Source organism: Gymnogyps californianus, chromosome 7 (assembly GCF_018139145.2).
Source record: "Gymnogyps californianus isolate 813 chromosome 7, ASM1813914v2, whole genome shotgun sequence".
In the NCBI taxonomy this organism is placed as follows: domain Eukaryota; kingdom Metazoa; phylum Chordata; class Aves; order Accipitriformes; family Cathartidae; genus Gymnogyps; species Gymnogyps californianus.
The window spans coordinates 14,598,375-14,625,147 of NC_059477.1; the positions used below are offsets into that span (position 1 = coordinate 14,598,375).

Genomic DNA, 26,773 nt, shown 5'->3' on the forward strand with positions numbered 1-26,773 from the left:
AGTGTTAGAGGGGAGCTTGGACATCAGAGCACTAAACTTTCTACATATTAAAATGGTAGTTATCCTTAACAAGGCCAGAAGTATAGCACCAAAATGTTTTTCAGCCACAGGAATTACAGAATTTGAAGACAAAAATGTATAAGTAGCTTGTACCATAAACCTTTGCTGCTTTTGTCCTCTATTGCCTTGCCTAGGTCAGAAAAAGCCTCTGCATATACGTATGGCCTTGTTCTGACAAGCTCTTAAGGATAAATGCTTATCGAAAGCTTTTTCTGAAACAGGTATTTCTTGCATAACCCTCTCGGTATGGGAGCTGTGTTATGATACCCTAGTGCTGCTTCTTTCCAGATCTGACCATCTTAGTCCAGCTCTCTCCTCCCCTGTCTTTAAGTTTTCCCTTCCCAAGGTGTCCAGGAAAGGTGTTGCTTTGCCAGACTGAGGCATGCTTGGAATTGGTGACAACAGTCTGTAAGACCTCTCCAGCGGTGATAGCTGCACTAACCTTCCCTCTCATCTTCCCACTAACATACATTTACACATTTATGAGTATATTTATGAGAAAGAGCAGTTTATTATTCACATCCAGCCTCACACCTAGCGTTTCTGCTAAACTAAAGGTGCCGGAGATGGTCCTGTTTGAGACAGCCTACGGCTCCCTAGGCGAAGGCTGGGAAACAGGCATCGTTTTCACAAGCAGCTCACAGGAGACAGCCATCTTCAAGTGAGCCGCCCCTGGACCGTCCAGACCTGCAGCCTCAGGGTCAAAGCCTGAGCGACAGCTCCCACAAGCCACCCTGCTGCTCCTGCAATGCAAGCACCCAAACAAAAGTGTTTTTGCAGCAGTGAGACCATTTATTTGAGAAAACTGCCTACATCCAGTCTCTCCCGATTACTGCAGTTCCTTCAGCAACAGCTTCATTTCCCCCTTTCCCTCTAGATTTTGTCTCCTCAAACTAGAGTGCAGCACTTACTCTGCTTTATTCTGAAGTTACGGCAGTGTTGCTTGCCAGCACCTACAAGAATTTGGGGTTGGTGCAGCCATTACCTGGACTTTCTTCAGAGTTTTTTTCTGAGCAGCTTTCTTCAAACATGGCTTTCAAAACTATTAACATGGATGCAGTCTTGGAAAAGGCAATTTGTCTTCGTCACCAAGAAAGAAAACACACCATGAACTAATTAGCACTGATGAGTTTTGCTGCCTCATACTTTCACATCAATCGGAGTGGGACACCTGGGATGAGACATGTGTGTACTAGTGGCATTGCACCAATTTACACCAGCTAAGAACTGGCCCAGGCACTCTCTGGTTGCAGAAAGAAGACAATAGCAAGTAGAGACATCTTAGTCACTTAAGGCAAGAAGTGTGATGCCAACTGCTCTAAAATCAGATAATTTAACAACCCCTGGCAGCATCTGCTTGCCCTGATACCCAGTCCAACTCACACAGCCAACAACCCACCATAAAAAGGCACCGTGGGATGTTTGTCCAGCAGCCTTGTGGCTAGATATGGCCCTGGCAATGCATCTGATGGAACCACAGGGCCCTCCAAATTTGAGAGCAACAAAGAGAACATATTTCTTCTATTACTGGACCCACCCCCCCCCATCATCTTTACAGGAGCACACTCAGTTCTGCAATCCTTCCAAAAGCAGAAACACAACCATGCCCAGTGCAATTTTGGGGAAGCTCTGGAACACACTAACCATTTAAGGTCAAACAGCTCATTAGCCAACCCAAACTAGTACTCAGCTCACAGTTAAGCCTGCTTAAATGCCACGATAGATGCCTTAATAAGTACATGAGCATTTCTGGGGATAGTCTGGCTGGATTAACACTGAGCACTGCCTGTGCCTCAGAAGCTGGGTTGCTGTGGTCTCCATGCACAGGCACTGAGCATGTGCTCCTTAACGCTGGCTGCTCCTGCTCAGGGTATAGTCCCACTCTGCCTCCTTCCAACACCCTCATATCAGCTGCCCATCTTTTCCCAGCCATCCGTGACTGAGAAAAAAAGTGCTTTTTTCAGTCTGGCCACCCTCAGCCCCTGGGGACTCGAGCGCTAGTGGCTGGAGAGCGGCACACGGCTGCACACAGCGCAGGAAGGGCAAGCTGCTCGGCAGGCACGAAGTGCGCGGCTCCTTCCCCATCCCCTCCAGTGCCCGCGCCTCGGCGGGGCAGCCCCGCGGCGGGCAGAGGGACAGCCGCAGCCGCCCCGCTCAGCACCCTCAACGCCACCCAGCCTCTCAAGAGCAGCGGTTTTCCGCCGAAACCGGTAACTGCGGCCGGCCCGGAGCGCGAGCCCGCCGCACCTCCCCTCAGCGCGCCGCGCTCTGCCACTGCCGCGCGCCCCGCCGCCCCCTTATATAGCACCCTAAAAATAGCTCGCCGCACACCGCCTCGCGGGCCGCGGAGAGGAGGCGGGAGCCGCGTTGCCAGCCAATCGGCGCCGCCGGCGGCGGCCCGGCACTGCCCCCCGAGCCCTGAGCGGCGTCGCTATTGGGCTGCAGTGACTTCAGGAGCGCCGCGGCCCCGCCCCTCCCGCCCCGCCGTTTACCCTACATGGTCACGCGCTGCCTGAGTGGGCCGCGCGGCTGCGCGCTGAGGGGGGCCGGGGGCGGGGCGGCAGTGAGGCGGCCGCGAGGCGGCGGCGGCAGCGGGGGGGGCCGGGCCGGGTTTGCCGAGGGAGGGTGAGAGGAAAACGGGGGGGGGGGGGGGGGAAGTGGTTCCCGAAAATAAAGAGGGGAGGGGGCGGGGAGGGCGGGCGCGAGCGCGCATGGCCGCGGCGCGGGGCTGCGCGGTGCGCGGCGGCGGGGACGTGCCCCGGTGCGGCGGCCGCGGGGTGCTCGGTGCGCGCCGGCGCCTCTCGTCCTCGTCGGCCCGGCCCCCGGCCCTCGCCGTCCCTCCGCGCTGATTCTCTCTCTCTCTCTCTCTCTCTCTTTTTTTAAAGTGTGACTGAAACAAAACAAAGCCAAAGGGACGCTGGATCTATCATTGGTTGATTTTCCTCCTCCTTTTTTTTTTTATGATCAAAAACAACCCCCCACCCGAGCAAACAAACACACACAAAAGCAGAAAGAAAGGGTCTTGCTCAGCAGCAGCATGGATGTCTTGGCTAGTTATAGTATATTCCAGGAACTCCAGCTTGTCCACGACACCGGCTACTTCTCAGCTTTGCCATCCTTGGAGGAAAACTGGCAGCAGGTGAATCATTTAAATTACTCCTGTAAATCTCTTAAGCGCAGACAGTCGATGCATTGGGGCTGCATTTCTGACTTTATTTTATTTTTGTTCTTTAATTCAGGGTTGGTTTTTTTTGGTGGTTCTTTTTTTTCCGTGTGGGTAGACCTTTAAATCTCTGTATTTTTTGCCATGACAAACTGAGCAGTCCATTCAAATCTGTCTGCCTTCAGTCCTTTCTGAGCACGCCTGGCAGCACCTGAGATCCGGTGGCATTCTTTAGGGTTTTGTTTTTATGATGACTACTATTTTTATTTTGAGCTTAGATTTTTTTTTTTCCGTTCTTTTAAACAAGGCTGATCACTTCCAGCCAGTGCTGACAACTGGCAGCTGGTGGAAACGGAATAGATCATTCTTATTTTCAGGTAATTAGTATATGTCAATAAAAATCGTAGCTTAAATCAGAGATGGGGGGTGGGCAGCTGTGTGGAAGCACTAGCAAAAGCTTTTAGGCTAAATTCTGTAACTAGGGAGGTGACTTATTTTTCTTTTTTTTTTCCTTTTTTTTTTTAAGAAGGTGGGGAGGAACACACACTTCTTGCTGTATCTTAAAACAATGACGCCTTAGGCTGGTTCCAGTAAACCAGTGTGTTTTGAGGCACCATAGGGTTAATATGCAGACAGAATTAGGATAAAGATGGAAATCAAGTATTACGAATGCATTAAATGATAACTGGTGATGTGAATAAATAAGACCAAGGAGAAGAGCAGGTTACAGAGAAAAGAGTTGTATAAAATGGAACTATGAGCCCAAATGCATAGATGTATAAATAGTTACCAGCTGGGATACTGAGGGAAAAGGACAGACAGGATTCCTCGTTACAGCAGGACATTGTGAGACAGTCCTGTTTCTTGATGTGATTTTCTGGCAGAGGTGATACGCCAGGCGAAATTCTGGAAACTAGTGTCTCTTTAAAAGAAAAAAAATCCTGCTGGTGGGTAGGAATAGTGGAGTGTGGCTGGGATGACATGTGGTGCTAATGCAGTGCACGGACCCGTGGCACTATCAGTATAAGAATAACGAGCCACTGGATTTCATCTTGCCAGCATTCACCTTAGTCTTGGCTAGCGTAAGGGTAGCGTGTGTTAGGTCTCCAGTAAGTGACAGCTTGGGATGTTCATTTAATTTTTCCTTAGAAGTGTGCGTGGGGAGAAATGTGACGGTAGGGCTTCAGGGGAGCACTCGGGCTGTAGCATTGTCATCCAGCTGGACCGAGGCTGGATCTTTAAAGGTTTACCCTAGTAAAATTGTTTTGGTTTCAGCTTTGTGTGTGTATATGCACACACACAAGAGGTTTATTGGCAGCTACAGTGCGAACACATTCAGGATTTAATTTGCAGAATGACCGATCCAAGTTTGCTTTATCCTCCAAGGGGGAGGGGATGGTTTTTGTTATTAATATTCAGCTCGCACATCCATGATGGTCACATCTGCTTTCCTTTTGTATTTTTAACATGCTAATTAAACTGAAGTGGTTAATATAATTTCATTAAAAAAATAATTTCGTAGCATCGTTGTTGTTGGATCAGTTGCATATTCAGTTGCATATTAGTAACAGTCCAGACAGTCCAAAGCAAGATAATCTGTTGACATAGCCAGCATGCTTTAGGCAGTACTGTGTGTGATACTCTGTCTCCTGCTGCCTTCTTTTATGCATGGAAGAGCAGCAGTTTGTCAGTACAATGTACCTACCCAAGCCCACTGTTATTATTGTGAAATTTAAACTCACACTCTCCTAGTTAAACCCCACTGATTCTCCACATATGTTTGAAAAGAGAAGTTGAAGATAATTTATTACATTTTCCCTTATTTTCCCTCAAATCCTCCAACCAGTGCCTGATGTTTCATAATACATCCTGTATTTACAGTTTGTTTTTATTCCCCTGTTGCTGCCTGGACGCTCCTTGCAAACAACGGGCAGCAAAACTGATGTATCAATGGTGGGAGCAGCCGAAGCTGGCTGTACAGAGCATGCTGTCACACAAGCTTGGCAGACTCACTGACACAGAGACCCCAATTTCATTCTTCTGAATCACTTGCAAATGTAGCCAGATCTTGGGGATTTATTTATTTTAGGCAAACTGTAGCAACCTGGGGATAAGGGATGTGTTGTGTGCACGTGTGTGTGTGTTTCTAAAGGTATCCCTTAAAACTCCCAGGCTGCAGTTGAGAGCCGAGGGAAGAGAGCTGACAGGGCAGTGACTGATCCCTGTGGGAAGTGTCAGAATTGGGAAGCAGCAGCTTTAATTTTGAGTGAAAACACTTGAATGGGTCTTGCCTCCACTCCCATGAAGAGTGCCATACCCAAGCTCCACAGAGGCTCCAGAGCAGTGCTTCTCCCAGCAGCAAAGTAGCAGCCCGGGAGATTACTTCAGTCTCTTAAGAGGAGGGAGGTAGTTGTGTGGGTCAAGAGCAGGCTTCCTTGTCACGTTGTGAGCTCCAGTTCTTTTGTGATCAGCAGCAGCTACTAGTGCTTGATGTGGAGAAGTTAGTCCGTGCCAGTTCCTGCTCCTAGAAGTGGTGTCTACTGTGATACCATAAAAGATGCACTTGCCCCACTGAAATTCAGAGCATACCTTGGGGTTAAAGTGTTGACACAGTCCTGTCTTCCTTTTCTCCTGAGTCTGGACCACGCTTTTGTAGCTGCTGGCTGAAGGCTACACAGCTGGGGCAGTTGCTCATATTTCTGATTGTGAAACACCCATCACTCACGGAGGGCACCGACAGCACAGGCAGGTTGCTAAATGCTTGCACGCAGTCAGCTGATCTCTCCCTTTTTTCCTTCCCACTGCAAGAGAAGTGTGAGCAAGTTTGGTGTCTGTGCTTTTGACAATTAGCATTGGAGTTGAATGAGAGCAACCCAGCAATATGTACAAAACAAACAGATTTTGTGTAGGAAGAGATTGTCATCTCTTGTGTAGGTTTCTTTTTTAGGATGAAAAAATACAAACAAAAAAACCCCCTCAGTCTGCCCTGGACATAGTTTACATTGTAAAAGTGGAAATACCTGAAGTGGAAGCTGGAACTGAATCCATGATGTGTTTCACATTATTTTAAAATACATGTTGGGAAGGGAGGGCTTGGTTTTTAGGCAGCAAAAGCTTAGCCTCACTATATCAGCTTTGGGTGTAGTCCTTCAGACAAAACACTTTTGAGGTCAGGAGGGTTTTTTCTTGGAGTGGGGAGATCAGGATCTAATGAGTAATTCATAGCGCAACTTCATCAGGAGAGAGAGAACTTTGTTTAGTCTTTGTTTAGCTTTTCCAGCAGTGTTGAGCTGCCACAGCACTGAGAGAGATTAAAGGAAGAGGTGGGCTCTGTGCATTGGAAAATGAGGCGTTTGCTGCACGTCAGCTGACTGGTATCTCTGCATCTGTGTGTTTCTGCCTGGCGCTTCATCCTGGCTCTGATTGAACCGTCCTAGTTGCTCTCTGTCCCTGCGAGCTGACTCTGCAGTTCAGGACCAGGGCGGGAGGAGATTTCAGCACCTGCGTGGCTGCTGCGGTGCAGCGGGAGAACCTCTGGCCACATATGCCGTTGCTTGGGGGTAGCTGTCTGATGTGGCATCCCCGAGATTGGAACCAGACTGCTAGGAGAGGCAGCACGAGGCCGAAGAGCGCCTTGTTACTCTGCAGAGGAAGGAAGTGGGTAGGAGGCTGTTTTTGAGGGAGGCGACTGTGAGGAGCATAGGCCGTGCAGCTGCACGTGGTCCCATTCTCAGTGTGCCAGGCTGAAAAGAGGGAGAGAGCAGCGCTGACAATTGGGAAGGGCTGGACATGGGGCTTCTGTCTGTTCTTCCTGCTCGGCCTTCACAATGTCATTTGGGGGGTCATTAAAAGATCAGCGTGCAGAATGCATCTTTTGTAGTCAGATATGTCTCTTAACATTTCAAACCATCCCTATTGTCCTTCTCCATAGGCCCTTTGGAGGACTCTGGACTCACCATCCTTGTGTGGAGAACGGGTCTGATCAGGAGACATTTTGGGGCTCTCTTCATACTCCGTAGGGCAGCCTCTAGCATGGGAATTCCCGTAGTGTCAGAGCACAGGAGCACAAAGAGCAGGTAGATGCACAGGGTCACCATGTGTGTAGCTGATGCAGGTGTATAAAATCAGCAAGGCTTAGGTCCAAAACCCTGGCTTATTCTAAAGGAGCCAGCCTTTGCCATGTGTGTCATCGGGCAGAACAGGTCTAACTGGCTGGCAGAAGTGGAAATGGCATTATATTGTTTGCCTGATAACCATTGCCCGATAACATTTCCTCTTGCCTTGGCTGACCTGGCTGCTCTCAGCTGAAACAAACAATGATCCTTCCAAGGAAGATGCACGTTTCCTGTAAAGCATAGGATCAAGGAAGCCTTTGTTTCGCTCTTGACTCTGATGTAGAGCCTTCTTTGCATATTTTTAATCAATTCTTCAAGCCTCAATTTCCCTCTTTCCAAAGTGACTGACAACAACGATGCTAAGGCATGGTCTTTGCGGGGCTGGGAGGCTGAGTTTTGACACATTCTGGCAAAGTGCTTTGAGATCCCTGTGCTGTGTGAGAGCAGAGTATCCCGAGGTGACTAATCCAGCAGAACTCTTACATCTTAATGCTGACTTCTGTTTGGCAGACAGGGTCATTTTCAGGCCTATAGGAAAAATTTCCACTGCTACTGGAAAGGAATAAATCACACTGGAGAACATTCCTGCCTCCCCATCGTCTCCATTGTTCTAGTTTAATGGCATAGTTGGCCACTACATAAACTAAACCATCTCTTTTAATATTGCTATTTCATCTTGGTTCCAGTCACAGTGTAACACATTTCTTAAGTGCTTATAGTACATCATGCCTCTTGAGAATAACTTGCAGAAATGGTTGACTTCCAAGAACAGCCACATGTGTAATGCAGTGTATTTCAGACTCTAAGTGCCGGTCCATTTATACCTGCAGGCTCTCTGCTTGCTCCATGTGCTGAAAGCACGCTCCTATCACCTTACAGAAAGAGACGGAGAAAGAGAGGAAAGACAGCTTGAAACTGCTGTCTCTATTGTTTCATGATTCCTTATTTACAGAATCTGTTGTTATAAGAGATTATTTCTTGGCATTATGAAAGTGCAGAGCCCTGCAATCCATGTTACAGGTCTTAAATAGCTGATTATGTGTGTGACTTGTGTCAAGTGATTTTGAAACGGGGTAAATACCTTTAAGCAATGCACAGTCATAATGTGGGTACTCAACTAGAAAATATTTTCTCTTGTTTGGGATGCTTTAACCTCCCCTCCCCCAAGCCCACACATTTCTGTATGTCCTATTGAATAGGCAGTGCATGGATTAGAGTAGGCTACATAAAAATCATGATACATAGCTAGTCTGCAGTGTGATACTTCCATGTGGAAATGGCAGAAGGTCTTCAGTTCCACGCAGTAATTTCACACATAAGCTCTCCAGGATGGAGGCAAATGGTATGTTCCGGATATTGTTGTATTTTTTGAGGACTTGTCAAATGAGTCTCCACTGAGAAACATCCAGTGTGTTGCTTCTTCATTCTGCATGGGGAAACGTTATAGAGAAGTGAGAAGGAAGCTGCTTCTGTTTGACTCTGTAGCTGCATATGAACAACCTTGATTGTAATTGTCCTTATAAAACAAAGGGATTTTGCTCACTGGCAGAGCGGCATTGATGTTCAGTACATTAAGCAATGGGGTAATAGTACACCTCATCTCCTATCAAGTTTGTCACATTCTGCAGAGGGGAAGAAGAATTGTAGGCTTTTGATCACCACGCTCAAAACCTCATAAAAAGTTATTCACAGGTATTGTAATTGGTGGCGGTTTTACTTTTTGATGGTAAACCTGAATTCTGGAGAGTTAATAAAGGTGTTTTCAAGAATGGTGCTGAGTCCCTCTTACTTTCCTTTCTGTTTCCCTGGACTCTCAAGTGCCTCCTGCCCATTCCCTTATGTATTCATCTACAATGTCCCCATGACTTCCAAACTCCCAGCAACACTCAGGAGCTGGGAGTGCCATTTTTGTGGTGTCTTTTAGGCTCAAGTTGCAGGAATCACTCACCTGAATTGCTAAATTTCTTCTCCCCACAGGTCCTCTTTGTACTATGGGTGCTTCTGCCTTGGTCCAGATGAATCTGGATTCACTTGAACTGCAGGGTTCAGCTGATTCTGTAGCAAACAAACAAAACACACATGCCAGGGAAAGAGCCTCCCCTTCTCCCAAATTTTTCTGGGTAGTGAACAGGTTTGGAGTACAGATGATGTTACACAGGTATATTTCCCAGCTTGATGCTGTTGTATTTGAGACCATCCCAGTTTTCTTCCATTGGCTTCAGTCTCGATAGGCGCTACACGTGTTTTGAGTGTCTGAGTTTGGTAGTCTCTTGGCTGTGTCTCCTTCCCAGCATTGCCACTTTGAGTTAAAAAATGATGTGGCTGGTTCCCAAGACACTGAGATTGTCTTTAAAGTCACCAACTTTATTTTTTAATTTGATGTTCTTTTTACTTTCCTTGCTTCTGAGCCACTGAAGATTTGTTTTATTGTCTTTTATTCAAAAAAATAAAAACCCTGGGATTTCCAACACTTACTTGATTCCAGCAGCATTAAGAAAATGCCACTATTGTGGCATTTTGAGAGCTGGCAGTACAGAGATAGGTGTGTACATCAGAAAAAGCTTGCATATTGCTGCGTTCACCAGGCTGTATTTGCCATCCCTGCTCTGGCAGCAGCTGGTGAGGAAGGCTGCCTGGCTGTTCAGGTTGTTAGGCTGCCTGTGAGAGCAGGGTTCATGTCTCATGTCCCTTCTTAGAAGAAATCGTTTCAGCCTTTATGCTCAAAGGTAGTTAGACATCTTGGATTTAATCAGGACGCCAAACCTTTGCTTCTCAGTTCTTCGGTTTCAAGATGAGTTGGCAGCTCTTGCGTTCTCATAGGGCTGCTGCGACGATTCATATTACGGGTCTGTGGTGCTCGGGCACAGCGGCTGGGGCAGGAGAGGGTTGCACTAGGCTATGGGGAGATGGCCAGCCAGCCCCTCTGAAGCTGCCGGCCCAAATCCTGCCATGCCAGCCGGCCGGTGCTGAAAGCGCAGGACAGCTCCTGTGCAGGGAGCCCTCGGCAGAGCACGGCACTGCCTCTCTGAAAAAATGAAAATAAGGATCTGAAAGGTAAGCTTGAATCCCCCTTCCCAGAGGTCTGTGTTGTCTTTGAGACAGCCTGTGCACAGCACTAATTTGACCCCTTCTCTAGGTTTTTAAAAGGTGTTGGAGTTGGGTGTAGGAAGGTCGGGCAGAACGGAATGGGATTTTTTTTGTTTAAAAGGTTTAATATATCAGCTCTGATATATTAAGCTGCTCTGATGCTCTTAATACTTTTAAAGCAGGTAGCCATCCTCTCCCTGTTCTTGCACGTGAAGGATCTTTTCCAATCCAGAGCATTTCCGCTCAGTGCAACTGTATATTCATTACATGTGTTATTGTTTGGAGAACTATTAAGATGCATGTAGCATACTTTACAATGTACACTGAAGAGTCTGAGTCATTTATGCACAGACTGCGTATTAATGCTTGCTGAAGGTCCAGCAGGCATACTTATTTAAGTGTCATAATGGTTTTGAACGTGGTGCTTATAGACCATGTCTCACATGTCCTAATTCTCTTGGTTATTTCCCAGCATTGTGGACCCGAGTGCAAAGCTGGGGTTTAAATCATACGTGGGGGTCAACAGCTCCTACTCGGCAAGGGATAGAGAAGTAGGCAGTGACACAGGCGAGCTTGGGAGACAGTGTGATTGATGGGGAAGGATGCGAAGGAGAAGGACGCTGGCTTGTGAGAGGCTCTTCTGAGACATTCCAATTAGTGTCCTGATTTACAAATCCTGCCCTTAAACCTGCAGCCTCCCAAGGTCAGTTTTAAAGGGACGCTGGCATAGGGTTGATGTTTGACCATGATGGACCTTTGTAAACCAACAGGTTCTGACAGAAACTGCAATCAATGGAAGTATCTCCATCTATATAATTAAAAAAGCCCTGGAAGCAGGGTTTGTGTTTTTTGGACAGGATCATCTTGCCCACCTGCTGCCTTTGCAGCTCTTGCACTGCAGCATTCTTCCAATGCAACTGAAGTGACTGGAAATCAAAGTGAAAATGACTGTTTGTTTGGATTGTGCAGTGAGGAAAAAATGCATGTGGCATGACAAGTAAATTAGATTTAAAAAATGCTTTCACTACTAATAGGCTACTATGCTGTTAGGCATTTGGTTTTAATCCTGACTCTCGAGTGGGCAAAGTTCACTTTCAAGCATAAGGACAGTTCTTGGGTTTGTAAACATTTGCAATTTCTGCTGACTTGTCTTCAGCCCAGGAGGGGAATCAGCATTGCACTGAATTGCTTTGTGCTGGTGGGGGTGAAGTAGGGGACTGCCTTTAATCGCCTGCCTTTATTCTCCACCAGGGCTGGATGGAAAACAAAGGTTCCAGCGAGCAAAGGCCACGGTGAGAAGTGTTCAGTGGGTGGAAGAGTAGAAGGGGTGAGAGGTGCTCCTGTCTGCTTACTTTTTACAACCAAAATGGACATTGGCCACATCACAGCACTTAGGTGTGATGTTAGAGACCTAGATTTGAGACACTGCTTTGCTTGATTCAGGTCTGCCCTTCCAGATTATACCTTAGATGTGTGAAATTTTAGTGCATGACATAGTGGCTCCAAAACCAATATATTCCAATAAAACACTTTAGATTGGACAAAAATGTGATTTTTTTGGAGAATGTTTGGTAGGAATGTTTCAACCAGTTCTACTTTCTAGAAGTTTTCCTGAGGGCCTGGCCCTGTTTTTGGTGTGAGAGACTTGGTTTGGCTAACATCTTTGGCTTTGTTGTCAATTTTAGCCTTCTATTTCAGGGCTTGTGCCCCTAAAACTCGATTCATTTTTCCCAGCTATTAGCAATTTGGCTAGTAAAAGGTATCCAGACTCTCTGCATCCTATGACTCTCTTGCATCTTTTGAGAACTGCAGCCACAACCCTACATGATGCCGTAAGCAATGTCTGGATATGTCTGGTCTCTAACCTGGGTGCCTGCTCTCCCTCCAGGCAAGGGTCTGGCAAGGCATGTTGATGCACGAGATGCACAAGAGCGGTGCAATCACACATTTTCCTCGGCTCCTCGCAACTGCCGGTCACTCCTCTCTCCTCTGCTCAGCTGCTGCCAGCAAGGTGCTGTGCCGGTTTGTTGGCAAGGAGTCAGTGCACTCACCCTCCCGTGGCACCTCTGGCTTACCGCTGGGTCTGAGGTGCCCCACATCCCAGGGTGCAGGGTAAGGTGAGATGTTCAGGGGCTCTGTTCTTTTCCTGTGGCTGCACAGTGGTTTGAAGGGTGCCAGCCCTGCAGAGCTTGCTGCCTGCTTCGAGCTGATGAAAAGTACTAAATAATCCTGGTTTGGGGTTTGTTTTTTTCTTTTCTTTCTTTTGGCTGCCCCTGTCAGCCTGGAAAATTTATGCTGCTCCGAAGAAAACATTCCACTCATCTGCAAGCTACTACAGCTGCCGTGTGAGTAATAAAGTGTGGAAAGGAGGAAGGGAGAGGGGAGAAGAAAGATGGGAGCTGGTATTTCATATGGAAAGCATCAGGCCAGAAGTGGCTTTGTTTCCGACACGTGGACAGTGGAGAGGCTGCATTTGCTGCTCAGTGGAAAATCGGTGCCAGTGAAAAGAAACCTCCCTCATTAGTGACTAGATCAGATGGGGATGAACTTCAGTGCGTCTTGCTTTTATTTTTAAATTTGTCCGCATTTTAAAATAATAAGGAAGAAGCAAAGGCCACTGGACTGACTGATTTGAGAATACAGCCAGTTTGGGCAAAATAGCTGTTTTCTGTCTCCATCTGACACTGCTGTCCCAGTTCACTCTGGTGGTGTCAGAGCCCTCCCCCAGCTGTTCGTAAGCTGTGCCAGCACCTCAGAGTGGTTGTGAACATCTGAAGGTTGCTGTACATCAGGTTCTTGGCAAGGTGCGTGCTCCTTCTGTTTGTTTTTGGTTTCTGATCTTTCGGGATAGTGTAAAATCATGTTTGTAGGCTTTCCTGCACAATCGAGGAAACCAGGAGCTTGGTTTTGGTGCTGAGAAAGGTGGTTCTGATGTAACCAGAAGCTCCTGAGAGTTGGGGCTTTGGGAAATATGTGAAAGAGCAGTGGGGGTTGCAGTCAAATAGTGAGAGTAAGGGGTGTTTCTGTCTGATGAGATCAGAGGAAGGAAGCACTTACAGTTTCGGAGGTCTCCAATATCTTGGAAGAAGAGGGAGACTGCTGTAAGTACTGACGTGACCCAGTGAAAGGGCTTGTAAGGTGTTTCTCTTGCAGGTTTGAGAATTTCAGGGTAAGTGGATGTCACCTGGGGTAGTTTCCTACTGTGTACCACAGGAACATAGCGTAGACTTCTCTTATTGGCACATCCTTTAGCTCTCCTGTGTTTTTAAAGTGAAAAGAAAGATTGTTGTATACAACGTTTGAAAATGGAAGGGCCTGGTTTAATCTGTGAGTTTTTTTCTAGAGGGAGTGAGTCTTTTGGTGTTTGATTGTACAGTTAGGGTCAGAAGGAGCTTTGCTGTCTCTTCCATTGATTACAGGATGAAACCTTCCAGACACAGGCTGGAATCTCTGTCTCCATTGCTTCTCTGGATGAAGATGTTTGCTTCAATCAGTGCCTCAGGAGCTGGGGTGATTTAGGGGTTAAAGAAGGTAATGTGGGGGCCTTGGTCTGCTTGGTTCGCATGCCTCCAGGACAGCCTGGTCCCATGGCACCAGGCTGTATTTCTGAGTTGGCTGCAAAGCTCGTGCTGTCTCTTCAGGCAGCCCTGATTTTCTGTTCACTCAAGACAGTTTTGTGTTTTCTGAGAGTGACTCCTTTATTAATCTTTCTTGGATGCTGGCAAATGAGTTTCAGGGTACCCAGTTTAAATACTCTTTGCTGAGTGTGCCTAGCTCATCTTGGGCTTTCTGAGCTTCGGCGGTTTGTTTAAAACATGAATAAGCCCCAGTTGTTTGAGGGAGAACAGAATGCCAGTGCAGAGTGACTTTCTGGTGTGAAGGACTTGATAAACAGGTGACTTCTCAGCATAGTTTCTCAGCGCTGAGAAGAATACCAGTAGGTGCACAGAGCCCTACAAAGGCTGCATTGAGGTTTCTTTTTCCAACATGAGAAATTCATGTTACATTTCTTTGAAGAGCATATTTGAGGGAGAGCAAGGGAAGCAAGGCGTGAGTGGTTTCTTACTCCCAAATACCTCCAGCGCATGTGACTTTTAGAAAATGCTGAATACGCATCTTCCAAGTCTTGAGTGCCTGTCGAGCTGGACACTGAGTGGATGCCCTAGGTTGAAGACTCCTCCTCACTGGGACTGTCTCACATGGATTATCTTTGTGCAGTGAGAGCTGTACCAGCTGCAAGACCTTGTAATTCGGTCAGTGTTTTGTTTGAGCTAGCTGCATCTCTGGTCAGATGTTGTTGCACTGTGGTATAAGATGGGATTTTCTGTCTCCTTTCCATTTCTTTATGTTTAAGTGGAAAAGGTCAAGGAAACCTTTGACATTCAGTTCTGAATGCTTTTTCTCTTTGTAAATGGGAAGAATAGTACCCACATCAAGTTGAGGATTTCACATCAGTCAATGAGTCAGATCCTGGGCTGATGCAAACTGATACAGATCTGCCAAAGTCAGAGTGGCGATATGCGGATTTACACTGGCCCAGTGTCCACGAAGTCACTTGACACCTTGCAGGAGAATGGTCTATACAAATCCCAGGTCTTGTCAGGATGTGGAATAAATATCAGGATGTGGGCAGAAAACAGCACACCCAATTTAATGATTTGATTAAAACAATATTGCTGCTCTATGGCTCTCATAAATGTATTTCCACTGGTGTCGGGGGGAGGAGATATTCTCAAGTGCCATAATGAGAGAGTACATTTTTTAAAATGTTGCACAATAGGCCACTAAGTTGTGCTCTAGCTATATTGACTTATTTCTGTTTTATAGTGAGCATGGCCTTAGGCATCCTATAAATACCATTTCTCCCCCTACCTTCAGCTAATAAATAATGGAAACTGTACCGGAAAGAAATTTTCTTTCCATGAAAGAGTGGGAGGTCCTGAGCTGCCCTCTATAAAACAAAGGATGTAGCATGATTTGTTTTCTTTGGTTTTTCAAATGAAGAAAATGTGGGGGTGGGAGGGAATGAGAAGATGTTTCTAAGTGCTAAATGTGCTCTCCCCAACACTGCAAGGTAGGATGATGTCTGGTGTGGGCATTGCTTCCCCCAGGACAGTAATACCCATCTGTGAAATGAAGACAGATAAGAGAGGTTTTTACCCTCGGGCTTTCATATCCAGCAGTAGAAACCAACCTGAAAGTGGGTGTAAATGAGCGTCTAAAGGAGCCCTTTGTGTAATTCAGCGGGTTGTGTCGTCCAGGGTCAGACTAAATTATCAGAATGGCCCTTTTTGACCTTAAATTCCGCTTCTGTAAGTAAGTCCTCTTCGAGACATTTTTGCTTTGTTTTAATGATGTCAAAAAGCTGTAGTGTAAATGTGAGTCATGAGGGTCCCTGCGTGTGCACATACAGGCGGCCAGACATGTTTCATTTTGAGAATCCATCACACACGTACTGTGTGTCAGGTTGGAAATGTGTCTCAGAGGAGAGACCAGGTTTGTGGAGGTGGGGGCTTCCTCCTGTGTTGACTAGAATCAGAAGCGAGTCCATGTCATGTCACGTCACGTCATGTCACGTCACGGAGAGGGTGTGGGGCCACATTCTGAGTGCAACTTGGCCTCTAAGGTTAGAGCAGGGTCAGGGAAGACCTTGTGTTCAGCAAACGGTCTTACTGGCTAATTTTGAAGGCAAATGAGGTTCAAGAGCAGGGTGCACATGATGAAAATGCTTTTTTGGTCACTGCCTTCATCCAGCAACAATAAACTGTGCATATAAGCAGATCTGGTCCAGAAACAAATAAGCTTGGAAATTAGCACTGTTAGATCATGAAATTATTCTGCCCAGGTGCCATTTCTTATTGTATGCTTCAGTGGTGCTTTCCAGTCTCATTTGAAATCCACCTAGTCTGAGGCCCTGCTTTCCTTGGAAATATGTGCTAAAACCTGATTTAGGGGAGTAGTACCTAACAGGCTGTTCTCTCTCCTACCTGAGTCTAATTCCTCCCCCTCCCATATTCTCTCTCTTCTCCATGAACAAGTCCATTGCTTTGTTTGGGTTCGCCCTGTTCATAGCTGCACAGTCGGTGATGCTTTTTCCCTTCTTTATCTATATTAACTCTTTCAAGGATTTTTATCTAAATGTGAAATGAGACCCCTGCTCATTGACTGGAGATTATAACACTGACTGTGGAACAGACGTGATAAATAGTAATAAATGTGCATGTCCCGTTCAGTTTTGTCATACTTTCCGTCTCTGTGTTCCTTCCAATTTTCCTGTGTATCAGATGCTAAGAATGCGCCTCAAAGCTGTATTGGTCTTCTCTGTGTCTTATCTGTTCTAGGTCTCTTTTCAGCCTTACTGGATCTCTGCTTTGTATTGAGTGTGCATGTTGTGTTGCTGTTTCTTCCATAAATGCATTAATTGTCCTTTTCCAAATTCAATCTCAAGGATTTATTTCCTGCCTCTGCATGGTTTTCTTTATATACTGCCTCTCTCTGCTGGCATCACAAAAAAATTTAGCATTTCCTCCTTAAGCCCTTTTCCCTGCTTTTCTTCACAATGAAAGCTTTTTATCAGTTTCCTTAGTTTTCCGATTTGTTTTTATTAAGCATGTTTTTATAGTGAGGGCTGTGATCCATCCGAGTAAATGGAAACAAAAAAAATTGATGCCAAATTTTTGTTTGTGTAATGAAACAGATCAGGCTTTAAACGGGATGAAGACAAGTCGGTGCTGATGACTTGACTTGATGGTAGCTGGTTCTAAGTGCTGGCTATTGACAGCGAGTCATGGAAGATCTCAGCATTTTGAAGAGCCTAAAAACACAAATACAACCATGGGGTTGAAAATCACGTGGTGGTATTAGTATCAGGAAAAGCAGGGTTGCTGTGAGTTGCTGCCCTTTGTTTGGGAAACAGTATCTATATGGTGGTTAGTTAGTTAGTTGAAGACCACTGGTTTTGTGGTTGATGGATGCGAGGTGGGTGTTTAACCTGCATCATGGTTGAAGGGTAAAGGCCCCTTGAATTTCTTTGCCCACCCAGCACACCTCTGCCCTTCTCTTCAGCAAAGGGGGCTGCCCTGACGCGGGCAGGAAGCAGGCCTGCCCAAAATGCTGCGGGGTTAGTGGCGGGGTCCCACCACCATCTCTCTGGAGGGTCCCCCCCTCTGCCACCACCCACTGGGGTGGGTGGCTGTGGTGGCCTTGAGCAGGGTGGCTCCCTGCCACCCTGGCCCCACCGCCTTAAAGGAGGATTTGCCAAAGCTGCTAGCGTAAGGCAAAGGAGCCTGCCTGAGCCAAGGGGAGCGTTAGCTGCTCTGGACTGCAAGGCACTCTTCGGTTCGCTTGGCGGGTCACCCTGGGCTCTGGACCTTCCTGCTGTGTTTGTCTGCTGTGCTGCTTTTAACCATCTCCGCTCCTTTGAGTCAGCTTGGGCTGCTCACACGGCAAAAAAATATTTTCCTGGTGTTTCAGAAGGTGGGTGATTCCCTTTCCTTCCTGTGCAGGAGGAAAGCTGCTCACCCCATACAGAGTCTGCTGGGGTTATAACAAAACAGTGGGGCCTAGCCAGACAGCAATGAGGTGCACAGCTGGCTGCAGGCAGCAGGGCTCTGCTGGTTTTTGCTTGGTTCTGCCTCTGTGAAAACTTCTCACAGGAACTGTCATCTTTCTTCCCTTTATTCAGCAAGCTCTTAAGCTGTGGGTATCCGTGAGGGGTTTTTGTGTGGAATGTGAGGACTGTAAAGAAACAGGTCCTAAACCATGTGCTGTTGCTAATGATCCTGCAGACCAGCATGTAAAAAGCCAAATGTTTTAACAGAAATTAAGGAGTGAAAACAAAGAAAGGACCTGCTACAATGAGGCACCACGTGGCACCATCCTTATGACTTGATGGTATGATTGCACTGGTCTATATCCTGGGTGTATTCTTCCATCTAATGATTTCCTGGAAGAGTTGAAAACAGAGGGTTATGCAGAAAATCCACTGTCCATCCAGATGTTAATCAGTACAAAAGTCGAAGTTCAGAAATAAAATATGAATGAGAAAATTGTGGGAAAGCAGTACTCTCTGTGCCTACCTCTATTTCAGTACCAGGGACTGTGCCGGCAAATTTGTGCAGTCTCAAGCAGCAAAAATCCTCAGCAGTACCCCAGTAAGTCAGAGGACCTGACACCTACAGTCTTGGAAGCAAAACTTGCAAGCTGCCTTTTTGAAGCTCAAATTTTCCAAGAGCAATGACAGAGCTTTCAGCAGAGGAAAATACATACCCTTTCATCCAAGACCTGGAGGTTTAGAGCATTCAGATGTCTGTTTGATTTGATGGTTGGGCTTTGAACAGATAAGATGCTTCACAGCCATTGCCCTTAGAAAGCAGGGAAGCTGTAGCATGCCCATTTTACAGGCTGGGAAACTGGGACACCCAAGTGCTCAGTTGTTGGAGAGAGGAAGTCAAGAGCAGAGCTTGAAAAGGATACCAGCTCCCTGATCTCCATTTTAATTAAATTCTTTCTGCAATTGTCTTCCCTGGCAGTTTAACTGGTGGAATGTGGTCTAGCAGAGGAATTTTTGGCTGCAAACTTGACAGGAATATTTTTCTGGGCCATATCCTTGCTTAGTGTAAATTAAGATGACTCCACTAGCTACGATTATGGTGCTAGCAATTTACTCTTCCCTGTGAGAATCTGGCCCTGGTTTGCAGACAGTGGGCAGTGTCATATAATTTGTTCTTTTTAATTTTAGTCTGTCTAGACACTTTTGCAGCACCCCTTTCTGGGAGGACTTTGTGCCAGCAGCTCTGGAACAGCACCACAGTTCTCTGGTGAGAAACGCTTAGCAGCCACAGTGTGGAGGTGGCCTGGTGTGCTCAAACTCAGCATTTCACCTCCTTGGTGCAGGGTTTGGCTTTGATAGTCTTGGTGTTCTTTGGTGGAGAGGTGGCAGAGGGGATTCATAGCAGGATTTCTTCCCTGTGGAGGGGGAGCGAGTCTGTTGTTTTCCCTGTTTTTGATGATGTGTTGTCCCAGCTGAGTGCTGGAGAAAGATGGCTGGTGCTGATGCAGCGTTTCTGTGGTAGTTTTTCTTTCCAGCAATGGATGACACACCTCTCTTTGTGGGTAGGAAGGTCTTTCTCCTGGTTTTAAAGGCCATTTGCTGGTCTTGTGTTTATTATTACAGTCAGTCCTTCCTCCCATGCCGTCAGTATTTACCGCTCAGCCTTTAGCTTCTCTGCTATGTTTTCTCCCACACTGAGTCACCTGGCATAGGGGTGGTACCTCTCTAGCCTTCTTCAGACTCGTCACGAGGCACACACAGGACCTAGTTTTTACAAAATCCTCAGATTTGCTGGCTGTGGGTAAGCAGGTGATTAGCTGGGACTATTTTTCTTCCCCTTCCATTCTCTTGCCAATTCCCAAGTTACTCACCAGGATTGTCTGTAACTCTGTTTGTCAAGAGCCAAGCACAGAAAGGCCATGACTCTGGCTGGGGCTCAGGAGCAGCAGCGATATATACGCTTTTACTACCGTTACTTCTGCTTGAATCCAAATGCACTTAACTCAACCTCTAATCCTTATAATCATTTTTACAAAATTTGCTAATCATAAAGTCCTACCTTCTGTTGTTAACCACCTACATTTATGTGTCTGTACCCAGCCCTCAAAAGGAAGGGTCTTCATGGCTGCAGAAAAAAGCCTGAAGATAGGGATCCTAAAGTCATTAAAAACAAAATTTGTTTTTGAGAAAACCATAAAGCACACACGATTTCTGAGATTCCACCTGAGCTTGATCAATACTAGTGAAGCAGAGCTCCCCCAAAAAAGCAGCTTGCATGGAAATGGGTAAGAGATTCTTTGTGCAATCTTAATCATTTTGAGAGAGATGTTTCCCCTGTGAATTGCTGTAGGAGTTTGCACCCCTTCCCCCACGCTCAGCAGAGGCAAGAACATATGACTATCCGCATGTAAGGTAGCGCAGTGTTAATAGTGCTGCTGTATTGATCAAATTGGGCTGCTTTGTCACCAGGGACATCTGGGAGGATTTATTCTGACTCCTAAGGCTGTGCCTCCTAAAGTGCATTTTCCAGTCCTTTGACTAGGCGAAGGGTGTGTTGTGCTTTTTGTCTTAGCCTGCAGGAGCGATGCTTTCAAAAGATTTCATGGTGTCCCACCATCCGCTGCCTCTATCGTTTCTGCTCTCAGGGCTCCCACCTCACTCCCACTCAGAGCTTGACGTGTCTTAAGTTCAAAAATGCATTGTGGTGAGATCCAGTTATTTGCCCTTGGAGAGCGCCTGGAGGAGCAGCCGCTGGCTGCTGGAATGTGGATAAACACAGGGTGACGGGAACAGGAGAGGCTTCCTCTTTGCTTAGAAAGTGAGCAAAACATCAGTAAGAAAGCAGCGTAGAAGGAAAAACATGTGCAGGGTGGTTTTGTTCCCCCCGCCCCCCAGCTGATATTCATGACCTTGTTAAAAAGATCAGTCTGCTTCAGAGACTGCACGTGGTCATTTTTAAGTGTAGGGAGAAACCGAATGTGGCTTTTATTTTTCCATCTGATAAATTGCCAATTGCAGGTTTTACTTACAGAACACTCTGAGTAGTCTGAGAAGAACACGATCACCTTGATATTATATTTATGAGTAAAAATGGTATGAGGCAAAGAAAGCTCTTAGCTCGCATGTAAAGAAGACTTTTAATGCAGTTTTTGCTTCCAGGAATGCACCATTACTCGTGGTGGGGAAGGGACACATTAGCAGGCTTGACAGGAGGACTGAAATGCCTAGGGGCACTTGGGGGCTTGCAGGGGCAATTTGACATCATGCTGCTTTGACAGGTGTCGCGAGCTTGGTGCTGGGTAGTGATAGGACATCTGCAGAGCAGGGAAGGGTTAGAGACATTTGAAATGGAGGAAAACCCCTGAACCTTGCTCTGGTGATGGTGGGAGCACCTCTGGGGTGCTCTGAGCAGAGCCCACGTGTTCAGAAGTGCTGCGATGTATTCTGCAGGGGCTCAGGGTGGCAACCAAGTCACAAGTCATGCCTGGAAAATTGTGTCCTGAATGCGTAGGCCGCCAATAGTGCCGGCTATAGCTAAAGAAGCACTGTTTGCATGCATTTCTCTCCCTTTCTGAGTCCCAGTTCCTGGACTGCTGGGTCTGAAGCAGATCCCTCCAGCAGCCCCGGCCACCACAAGGCATTTTGGCTCTCGCTTCAGCTCTGATATCATGCAACCGCTTGGGAAGCACAACTGCTTGGGAAGAGGGGCTGGCTGGAGGCGAAGCAGCAAAGTGCTCCCAGGAATGTTCCCTGTGAAGCAGAGACTCAGCCTGTGGTCTCTCGCGCGGCTCCTCCTCTCCCAGTATAAAGGTTACCTTTGTATGTTTATAACCAAAATAAAATAGCAGCTCCTGAAAGCTATAATTCGTACTTGGGGGAACATAATGTTTGTATTTAGCTATTGCAGGGATTGTACCAAAGCACAGTGACAGAAGTCTGAAGTGTTTGGGATGACGATAGCTGCCAACAGACTCCGCCTTTTGGGGGCTACTAAAAACAGCTTTAGTTAAGCAAAATCAATGATAAACAAAATGCCAGGGAGGATTGGTTGTACCACGAGGAAGAGGACCCCCCTCCTGCAGTGGGAGAGGCTGTCCTTCCTCATTTCCCGCTCTTCCCCTTCCCACAAACCAAGGCAAGAGAGCCTGGCTGTAGTCTTCCAAGCTGTGACATTGGAGACTTCCATCCCATCTCAGAAAGACAATAGAGGGAAGGAGTGGTATATAGCCAACCCACAAAGGCAGGCTTATCTCAGGAGATGCTATATAGGCTTAAATAGAGTGGAAAAGGGAAATCAAGGAAAATAGGACACATAAGGTAAACTAACTACATTTTTTAAGCATCTGAGTTGGACATATGCCCGATAACGTCCACTGTTGGGATTATAATGACTACAATATGTTTCCTCTTTTCCTTGTTGGTAAGTGGGTTTTGTTTGTTTCCTTTCTGGAGAGTGGTGAGGGACCACAGTTCCCTGCAGTGCATGTTTGGTAGTGAGCTGGAGCTGTCTATGGCAGTTTAATGGGTAAGGCTGTAGTGCTGTGAACGTGACATCTTCCAATTCCTGGCATCATCATGTGGGCCTTTTCGTCTCAGGGAAAGACGCAGTGTTGAGTTTCATTCGGTTTGCTCAAGGAGGATACTTAGGGATGGGGCTGGAAAGCCGAAGGCCTCACAGAGAGCGTCTCAGCAGCGCGGGTGCAGGCAGAAGGGATGCTAAAAGCCTTGCGAGCGGAGAGATGCCTTCGTCTGGTATCATCTCCACAAGGTGGTGCTGAATGTTGTGTTCGGTAAAGTATCTGGAATTAATTTGGGAACCCTCCCAATTAATTTTAGGGGGAAGGGTGCCAAAATAAACTTGAGGCAGGGTCTGGTGATTCTGCACAGTATTCTCCAATATGTTTCCGGGGATATTTTGTTAGGAGAAACAGAAGATTTAAGAGAGAGCATGAAAAGGGACAGTGACTTGCCTTGACTGCAAGGCTCCTGCCCAAGTAAAGAGTGTTGCTGAGGAGATGCAGTGTGAAGAAACAAGGGAAGGAGAGGGTGCTTGTAGGGGAAGAGAGGCTGAAAAGAAGAGCCTCTCTGAGGTCCTGGAGTCAGACAGGTTTCTGAGCAGGGCTCAAACAGGTCCCGTCCCATCCTCCACCTCCTTGAGGGAGAGCAGAGCTTCTCCTGGCCTCTGTTTCTGCTGATGCTTCATCACAGCGCCCAGCCTCTGCTTTTCACCAGCCTGCTTAGAGTAACAAAGTGCCACCCTTTGGGCCTTTCTGCATTGTAGTGTCTGCAGACTTGGGACTCTGCAGGTACCCATACAGGGTATTTCTATGAAGGCATGTCACGATGGCTTATCATACAGTTAGCTCCTCTAACAAAAGACAGTCTTGTGCACAGAAACATCTTGAATTAACCATGGTGACTGCTTGGATGCTGGGAAATTGTCGTATCTTCCAGGAATACCAAGACATTGCATTCCTTCTAGGCTATTTTCTGGCTGCTTTGCTATTAATAACTTTGTCCTGAAATAGCACTTTCATATTGCAGCATATTAAAATCCATAACAACTGGGTGGGTGTCCACAGTCAACAGACCGAAGAAAGTGAGCCAGTGCGAGAGCTGTGGTTGTGTAAATTGGCTCACAGAGGTGTGCTGACTCTGAGCAGCTGGTGATCTGACCTGCCGAGCTTTCTCAAGTCAATAAATGGCAGGGCTCCTAATGGGATCTCCCGGCTTCCCATGCCATGCTGCAGCCAGTTGCTGTACAGCCTGCTGGAAACCGCACTGACACGAGGCTGATCTCCTGATCCTTTCATGAGGAGTGAGCAGTGCCGCGTCCAGTTCTGGCAGCGCACCTTGAGTTGCTAATGATATCCACAAAAGGCGCTGCCAGATCTCCTTTTGTTTGATCTAATGCATTTTGGGGGTACAGGTCTCCTCAGATGCCTGTGGGCAGCTGCCTGGGTTGCTTCTGAGCGGTTGGGCCAATACTGGCAGGCGCTTTACCAATGTGCTCTAGCAAATTGCTTTTAAAGAGGACCGTGCTGCTTTTATCAGGGTGCGTAGCAGCCCAAGTGCACTGCCTGTGAGATTTGAGGCTGATCAAAATCCCTGAAGGCTAGAGTTTTGGAACAAGCGCCTTAGCAGAGCAGTGTAGAAAAGAAAAGCAAGGCAAAAACACCCTTGGCTGTAAGGGAGCATCTTTTGGAGGGCACCTGGCTTTTAAGTGAGAGGCAAGGTTACCTGCAGTGGGACGTTCAAGTGCAAAGGCTGTTGTTTCTGTGCATAGATGATGAAAACTCTGTCCTAAAAGTGGCAGAAACCAGTTGGTGAATACCTCCATATAGACTGCCCAAATTAAAAAAAAAAAAAAAAAAAGAGAAAAAAGAAACAAATCCAAGTATCAGGATGTCTGAAGTGGTGGTGTTTTTAAATTCTTCCCATTTTTCCATTTGGGTCACATTGTTCCTAATAAAGTAGACAAGATTTGTAATATAAAATAACCATCTCCAGCTGTCAAAGAACATGTCAAATTCTGCTTCACATAAGCCACAGAGTTAAATGGCGCTAATCAAGAGCAGAATTTCATGGAGTTTGAGTGTTGGCAAGGTCCTCAGCTGATGTAAACAGGAACCATGAAATCAGGGCTGCTCTGTGCTGATTTACCCCAGCTGAGAATCCGGTTGTGCTTCCCATCGCTTTGTTTCTAGTCTGAGTTTTTTTTCTCGGTGCAACGGTGAAACTCAAGTCTGTTGTCTTCTCTTTTCCTTGCCCAGACTGGCATATTTGTCACAGTAGCACATGGATCTTCTTGCTCTTGTAAGATAACAAATTCCCCAAATGATTTAAAAAAAAAATCAAAGAAAAAAACAGCAAATGGCTTTGTAAATGTGCTTGGACAGTTGCTGTGCTCACGTTAAAGTTTAAACTTCAGCCAAGCAGCCCACTGCTCCCCGCGTGGCTGGAGGCAGGCTTTGGTCCTGTATGTTTATTATCGTTTAGAAATGGTATAAATGCTCTTTTATTATTTTTTGTTCTGCCCTTATTCTACAACACATTCCCCTCCTTCCTCGTGCTTCCTGTTTCCCAGACAGGTCCCCACCTCTTCCTCCCCACAGCCAAAAATAATACAAAAGGGAACATACAAAAGGTTTTTTGAGCCATGAGATGTGATAATGAATGGGCATCGTGTACAGGGTAGATACAGTAGTCCCAGCGCAAAAAAGTTGATCACGCAAAGTCAAGATGAGGAATTGCACGTTTTGGGTTAGGAATTCAGTGTTATGCATCCTCTTGTTTAATATGTTTTTAGGTCAGAGCAGAAGAGATGACTCACAACCCAGGACTCTTATGAAACGTACCATATATTGAGTGTATCGATCAAATCTCTTCTCCAGGTTTGATTTAATAAGCTAATTGTGAAGAATAGCGCTTACGAATATGCTGTTGCCTGAGAGCGTGCGAACACAACTGGCGTATACATTTGTGTCAGCTGCTGAGGAGGAAATATTAAGCTATCTCTGGATGTTAATGAAACATCTCTAAAGAGTGCATTTTTTCATTCATGATCCTATCCAGAGTAATTACAAGGAATCCAATTCTGCTGTGTAACCCCACTGCAATACTTTGTAAGGATGAATCTTAATTGAGGATCGAGACCTAAAATATTGCTCTGCTTTGTACATTCCACAGCCGTCAGCATTTGCTCTTGCATATCCATTTCCTGTGAGAAGTTTACCACACTCTGGGGCATGCTTTGAACCTGATCCTTTGATTTCAGTGGGATCTAGGACTGGCAATTCAAGGAGCTAATTGTGCTTTTTTGCTATTTATAATGCTAAATTAAAGCTGCTTCCAAACTGGATGGCAACAGGTTAAATACACACTTGATGAAGTTTGGAGAAAAGTTTGCAGTGAGGGCCACTAGCCAGCTCACTCAAAGCCATCCAAGGTTGTTATATAAATAAATGATCTCTTCAGAAAGATTTTGAAACACACTTACGTTACATATATATCATTTCTCAAATGGTCATTGTATGGCTACTTGCTGTCTGGACTGCATGGCAGCATGCAGGGCATGTGCTGGTGTACAAGCACACATGGGTTTTATCATATTTTTGTGCTAGCATAATGGGCTGCCTGCACTTTTGAATTCTTGATTTGGCTATCCTTACTCCTTTGCTGACATTGATGCTATTTTTTGTTCTTGTGACTGGTTGCAGATATTTTTTCTATCTTTATTAAACAGTCAAAAAACAACAAAAGCCCTCCAAAGCCCTGGTTCAGTGTTTGCAGATTTCTTTCATCCTTTTTTTTATCTAGATGCCTATCAAATTCAGCCACGCTTAGCTGCAGTCCTTTGTTCAATATCTCACAACCAGTGCACTGAAATTCTCTATGCTTAGAGCCCAAATACCACAGATCTTTAGTGAACAAATTTGGCTTGTCCAGTTAAAAGAATATTTGTTAGATATATTTCGTTATCACTAGGTTTGGGAACAAATCTTGATTTTGACTCCTTGGTTAGAGTTACGGGTTCAGACTTTTTTTTCTGTTTGAGACATTTGTTTTACCACCCATTTCTGTTGGTGAAAATTGCTGATTTATGGCAAAATTGGTTTTGATGCTTTGAGCTTTAGAGGCTGATCAAAGTCTTTGATAACCCTGGTTACCTCATGCCCCAGAGCAACAGAAAAATGGCTTGTGTTTATATGAAGGAAGTGATTCTGTCCTTTAAGTAAATCCGCAGAAATGTTTACATTAAAATGTATCTTTGCTGAATGTGGTTGAGGCTTCTGA

General features: G+C 46.1%; 1 protein-coding gene across 1 annotated transcript in view; it reads left to right on the plus strand.

Moving 5' to 3' along the window:
- The first annotated feature begins 3,097 nt into the window (after nt 1–3,097).
- Nucleotides 3,098–26,773, plus strand: part of KLF7 (KLF transcription factor 7) — a 56,413-nt gene continuing 32,737 nt past the window's right edge. Inside the window, exon 1 of the mRNA XM_050899911.1 lies at nt 3,098–3,199. Within this exon, the coding sequence (XP_050755868.1) occupies nt 3,098–3,199 (102 nt within the window). The remainder of the gene's footprint in view (nt 3,200–26,773) is intronic.